The sequence below is a fragment of the Olea europaea genome, unplaced genomic scaffold (assembly GCF_002742605.1).
Source record: "Olea europaea var. sylvestris unplaced genomic scaffold, O_europaea_v1 scaffold948, whole genome shotgun sequence".
Lineage (NCBI taxonomy): Eukaryota > Viridiplantae > Streptophyta > Magnoliopsida > Lamiales > Oleaceae > Olea > Olea europaea.
The window spans coordinates 82,933-89,870 of NW_019267976.1; the positions used below are offsets into that span (position 1 = coordinate 82,933).

Here is a 6,938-nt window from a genome sequence, read left to right on the forward strand (position 1 = left end):
GTAGGACCTAATTCCACAGCCAAGCAGTGCAAAATCGGGCTCCGTTTACCAAAAACATCGAAACCATTCCTTGAGACGACTCCAATACCACCTTGTGCCACCACGGTCCGGTTGCTATGGATATGGGAAGAAGAAGGCCAAGAAAATACCCACAATATATCAACCACAAAGGTCACAGAGAGGGAGGGAAGAAACGGCCGAGAGAGAGAGGCTCACAAAGAGGGTTTTTCACTCTAAATGGAGGTCGAGAGGTTGAGAGGAATATATGCCAAGAGTATTGTCCAAACAAGGTAAGTTACAATTAGGGCTAAGTGGTGGATCAAAGGCTCGACTCAAATAATTGGGCCTCAACAATAATAACATAGCCTTCCAAGGAATGGTGCGAGAACCGTGAGCAACACTATAAAATAGGTTACTTCGAACGGTCCATAACAAAATGGATTGTGTCGTCTCGTTAATTGTGTCGATGTGCTAATCAATCATTAGGCCGAGGTCGATTGATAATAAACAACCGATGTTACATCATCGCCCGGGGAGGTCGTTTGACAACAAAATTGCCTAACAACCTCCACCTTGGTGTCAAAGGACCTGAAAAGAAAATTGTTTCCCATTAGTGACACCTCTAATAAAAACAATAAAATTGGAAATCATTTACCTGTACCAATGTTTCGAAGTTCCTTGCAACTCCTAAACTTTGCCAGTGGCAGTACCTTCGTCCCCATATCAGATGGGTTATAGTGGGTATGAACTTTCTCAAGTCTTACCACCTCTTGAGATACTATATCTCTAATGAAGTGGAGTCTTATGTTAATGTGTTTAGTGCGCTCGTGAAAAACAGGGTTTTTGCATAAATGTATGGATGACTGACTATCGGAATACACTACCACATAATCATTCAGAACACATAATTCATGAAGTAGACCTCTAAGCCATAGAGCTTCTTTAATAGCTTCAGTGGTGGCAATATATTCTGATTCTGTAGTGGATAATGCAACAATATGTTGTAACTGTGATTTCCAACTTACACATGAATTAGATAAGGTAAACACGTAAGATGAAGAAGATTTCCTACCGTCCCTATCACCCGCATAGTCAGCATCTACAAAACCTTTTAATTTTATGCCTTCTCTATTAGCACTAAACTTTAAGCCTACGTTACTAGTACCCTTCAAGTACTTTAACAGCCACTTTAGCGCTTCCCAATGTTCAGGTCCCGGATTAGCCATATATCTACTGAGAGTACTAACAGCAAAACCTAAATCAGGTCTAGTGCAAACCATCAAGTACATTATGGAACCAATCACATTTGAGTAAGGTACTCTACTCATGTATTCAACTTCATGTTGAAAGTACAGGCAGTGATCAAATTTACTTCTTTGAAACCCTATAGTGAGTACAAAGGAATCAAACCTCTTGTACCACTGTCTAGGAGATTGTTTTAACCCATACAAGGATCTCCTCAAAAAACACACATAATCAGGTTTTGACTTATCCTTAAAGCCTTTAGGTTGATTCAAGAAAATTTGTTCATCAAGCTCACTATGTAAGAAAGCAGTTTTTACGTCAAGTTGTTCAAGTTCCCAGTCAAATTGTGCAACCAATGCAAGCATGACCCTAATAGTGGTGAACTTAACAACTGGTGAGAAAATTTCATTATAATCAACGCCCTCCTTCTGTGTGTAGCCTTTAGCCACTAACCTAGCTTTAAACCTTAGGGGTTCCAAACTGCTAGTTCCTTCCTTAACCTTAAAAACCCATTTGCAATCAACAATTGATTTGTTCTTAGGCCTAGGTACTAGCTCCCAAGTATGATTCTTTTCCAGAGAACTCATCTCTTCTTTCATTGCCTTAAGCCATTCATTAGATTGATCACTGCCTATTGCTTCTTCAAAAGTCTTTGGCTCTTTTTCAGCTAGTTCCTCATACCTAGACTGGGCAAAAGCTAATTCAGATTCAAAACCAAACCTTCTAGGTTCCCTCGACTGTCTCCTCTCTCTATCTCTAACTAAGTTATAGTTAGCTAAGGGGTTCTCTTCCTCATAGTGTTCTTCTGTCACTATTTCATTACTATTTTCAACTTCGGGTTCCTGAGTTTAAGTCTCCACCTCATTTGAGACAGTTGGGGCAGGTGGACTGAGTTTTCCTAACTCCACCTTAAATTGATCTCTCTCTTCACCCGATTCTACTTCACTTTCGGGTTCAGTTTTCCCTTTAATACACGGCATTTCTTTTTCGTTAAACGTGACATCTCTACTTATGATGATCTTAACTCCGTTTTGGCTTCTATCCCATAATCTATAACCCTTAACACCTTCGGGGTATCCTAAGAAAACACACTTCCTAGCTCTAGGTTCCAACTTACCCTCACTTTGATGAGAAAAAGCTGTACAGCCAAATGTTCTAAGTATCGAGTAATCACTCAGTTTACCAGACCATCTCTCATGTGGAGTATCACCATTCAATGCAGCAGAGGGTGTAAGATTAATCAAATAGCAAGCTGTCATAACAGCCTCACCCCAAAATGACTTGGGAACACCCGAACTGATCATCATGCAACGTACTTTATCAAGTATGGTTCTATTCATCCTTTCTGCTACCCCATTTTGCTGAGGGGTGTAGGGAACAGTCTTATGTCTAGTTATGCCGCTTTCTTTACACATACTATCAAATTCTTTATTGCAGAATTCTAGGCCATTATCAGTCCTTAAAAATTTGATTTTCTTGCCAGTCTGGTTCTCCACTTGTCTCTTCCAATTATTAAAACTATTGAAAGTATCAGATTTATCCTTCAAAAGATAGACCCACACTTTCCTAGTGTAGTCATCAATAATAGACAGAAAATACCTATTACCACCCGATGTGGGGTTACTGGCAGGGCCCCAAAGGTCAGAGTGCACATATTCGAGCATGCCTTTAGCTCTACTAACACTCATGGAGAAAGAAGTTTTGTGATGCTTACCAAGCACACAATGATCACAAAATGGCAACACTGACACACATTCATTACCAAAAGCACCCTTTTCATTAAGTAGCTTAAGTCCCTTGACTCCTACGTGAGCAAGCCTATTGTGCCATGTGTGTGTGTGATCAATCTTGACAGAGGAGATAGAGGAATTCATATCTCTAATCACTTCCCCAGTAGTAATGTATATATCGTTTTTCTTAATTCCCTTAATGGAAACTAAAGCACCCTTGATCATTTTTAGCATACCATTTCCAATTTTACCAGTAAAGTCATCCTTCTCAAGTCTCCCTACTGAAATCAAATTCCTAGACAATTCAGGAATATATCTAACATCCTTTAACGTATACACAAAACCCGTGTCAAATTTTACGTTTATGTCACCAATTCCAGCGATAGTATAGGCAAAGTTATCACACAGCACAACATGCCCAACTTTAGATTCATGCAACTTACAAAACCAGTTCTTTTCAGACGTCACATGAAAAGATGCACCAGAATCAAGTATCCACTCGTGAATGCGGGAATTAGCAGTTAGATTTAATTCAGCAGTATATGCAGCTGGACTTGTAATCATATAGACCTCACCACCACTTATATCAGAAGTGGATGCTAACACATTTACCTCATCTCTCTCCTTAGCTTTTAGCTTACCCTTCTCCTTATGACAATCCTTTATAAAGTACCCTGTGTTTCCACAACCATAGCATTTTCTCGCCTTAGTTTTAGATTTTGATCTGGACCTACCTTTGCCCTTCTTTTTCCATCCATTACCACTTGACTCGCCACTAGTTTGATATCCCTCATGACTATTTTGCCTAAATTGAGTTCTACCCCGCATCATATGTACTTCACCATTCCTTTTATCATGTTTTTCAGCCTTAATTTCCATTTCTTTACTTCTAAGAGAATCTATGGTAGGGACGGTAGGAAATCTATGACAATTTCAGGTGTTAACGTGTCTCTGCCATACTTAATGGCATTCTTAACTTCCTTATAGGAATCAGGGATTACATTTAGCAAAATTATAGCCTTATAAGTTTCGGACACAGTCTCATCACAATTAACTATGTCTTGCACCAGTTTGTTAAACACGTCTAGATTGTCATCCAGATCCTTTGAAGAATCCATTTTGAAACTGAAAAAGCGTTCAAGCAGGTAAAGCTTATTTAGGTGTAGATTTAAGCAAATACAAGTCTTCTAATTTCTTCCAAAGTTCTTTGGTGTTTTTTAATTTACCCACCTTTCTTAAAACAGCGTCAGACAAGTGTAAAATAATTGAGGTATAAGCAAGCTCATCGGCTTCTTCTTTTTGTTCTTGTGAAAAATCAGTTGAAAAATTGCCTTCAATGGCTTTTGAAACTTTTTGTTGGACTAAAATACCCTTCATTTTTTGTTGCCAAATAGCATAATCACCCTTTCCGTTAAAAATTCCCAAATCAAAACTATGAGTTGTCATCTTCACACAATAGCCAAAAATGCACAAACCACAATCAAACCACACAAAGTAGTCCTAGGGGTCACAATAATATACTCCGTTCTAGATTCCCAGGGTTTCGTAAGACTTGCGGTCTTAGATCAAGGGAATGTTCGAAAGGGTAAAGTCACGGTATTTCTAACGGAATAAGTAAGCAGCGAAAATAACAATGCAGCAAAAAATACGTCTAGCAGATAACTAGTCCCACAATAATTTTGATCACCAAGAATTACAAAACTGATTTTAAACCCCAAAAGCAAATACTCAATCAAAAGGATCAATTAAGAGCACATAACCCTAATTCTAGCACAAGCAATGGTTGCCAAGCAATGACAACCCCCAACCTATTGTCACCCCACACGGTGACGCGCTAATGCTGAAAAATTAACGGGTTAAGCCAATTTACCAGAGCGGACGTGTCTGAGTCCGTATTATCGAGAGAGATGCGAATCTACTGCTTTAGGACCGCAATTTTGGCCTAAAGTAATTCAGTAAATATATGCAGATTCAACCGTCGATCCACCGGGGGCAAAATTGTCCAACTTTTTCTGTATAACCTGAAACAGAAAATAAACAGTGTCAGTGCGTTCAGGGGAATAAAATAAGCAAACTGCCCGAAGGAAGCTCGCTCGAAACCGCCGCCACGCGCCGCCGCCGGTTGCCGCAGCCGAGGGAGCGCCTCAGCCTGCTGAACCTGGATATGGGTTCGGTTTCGTCGGAAAGTGGCTGGATTGGCTGGAAATCAAGGTTGCAGCCGCGGTTCCTCAATCCCAAAACGCGATTTGTCGCCGGTTTTTGACAAATTTCAGGCCGGGAAAGCTTCAACTAGCTCTGATACCACCTGTAGGACCTAATTCCACAGCCAAGCAGTGCAAAACCGGGCTCAGTTTACCAAAAACATCGACACCATTCCTTGAGACGACTCCAATACCACCTTGTGCCACCACGGTCCGGTTGCTATGGATATGGGAAGAAGAAGGCCAAGAAAATACCCACAATATATCAACCACAAAGGTCACAGAGAGGGAGGGACGAAACGGCCGAGAGAGAGAGGCTCACAAAGAGGGTTTTTCACTCTAAATGGAGGCCGAGAGGTTGAGAGGAATATATGCCAAGAGTATTGTCCAAACATGGTAAGTTACAATTAGGGCTAAGTGGTGGATCAAAGGCTCGACTCAAATAATTGGGCCTCAACAATAATAACATAGCCTTCCAAGGAATGGTGCGAGAACCGTGAGCAACACTATAAAATAGGTTACTTCGAACGGTCCATAACAAAATGGATTGTGTCGTCTCGTTAATTGTGTCGATGTGCTAATCAATCATTAGGTCGAGGCCGATTGATAATAAACAACCGAGGTTACATCATCGCCCGGGGAGGTCGTTTGACAACAAAATTGCCTAACAATACCCTTTGCTGAAATTTTGTGCCCTAGTACGATACCTTCTTGCACCATAAAGTGACATTTCTCCCAATTCAACACCAAGTTGGTCTCCGTATACCGTTGTAGCACAAGACTTAAATGCTCCAAGCACTCATCAAATGAAGATCCAAACACAGAGAAGTCATCCATGAATACCTCGATGAATTTCTCAATCATGTCTGAGAAAATAGCCATCATGCAGCGCTGAAAGGCAGCGGGAGCGTTGTATAATCCAAAAGGCATCCTTCTGTATGCAAAGGTGCCATAGGGGCAAGTGAAAGTGGTCTTCTCCTGATCGTCTGGTGCCACTGGAATCTGATTATACCCGGAGTACCCATCTAGGAAACAGTAGTGCGAATGCCCTGCTAATCTCTCCAACGTCTGATCAATGAACGGTAATGGAAAGTGATCCTTTCGAGTAGCTGAGTTAAGCTTACGGTAGTCAATGCACACTCTCCATCCAGTCACTGTCCGTGTAGGAATCAACTCATTTCTCTCATTTTCTATCACTGTGATGAGTTTGTTTCACTCATGGTTTTCGCACAATTTTAGCTTGATTAAATACTAGATTTTATGAGTGTAGAACGTTTTTGATGTGTTTGTTAGTGTTGTTTTGAAGATAAGGAGAAGCAATGAGAAAAGAAATATTAAAGTGGATGAAGAGGCCAAAAACACGGAATTGGGGCAGAAAGATGGCGCTTAGGTGCTACACTTATAGCGCCTAGGTGCTACGAAACGAAGAAAAGATGAAAATTGGACCCGAGAGGCAGCGCCTAGGCGCTACAACCATAGCGTCCAGGTACTGAAGACACAGCGCCCAGGCGCTATAGACAGTGCCTAGGCGCTGTCTTGTAGCGCCTAGGCGCTGCGATTGGAGATTTAGGGCGCATTTTTTGGGCCGTTTTTAAAGCCATAGAAACCCTACTTCAACACAAAAACGTGGAGGCACCTATAAATACATCCTCCTCATACTTTTGAAGGGTTCTGGACATATTGGAGAGAAAAACAACAAGAAGGGAGATTCAAGGGAGAAATTTAAGAAGATTAACACCAAGAATTGAAGATTGGAAGCACT

General features: G+C 40.9%; 1 protein-coding gene across 1 annotated transcript in view; it reads left to right on the plus strand.

Annotated features, from left to right (window-relative positions):
- The first annotated feature begins 5,519 nt into the window (after positions 1-5,519).
- The window catches only part of LOC111392628, a 4,415-nt gene continuing 2,996 nt past the window's right edge, over positions 5,520-6,938 (plus strand). Inside the window, exon 1 of the mRNA XM_023018000.1 lies at positions 5,520-5,556. Coding sequence (XP_022873768.1) covers positions 5,520-5,556 — 37 coding nt within the window. The remainder of the gene's footprint in view (positions 5,557-6,938) is intronic.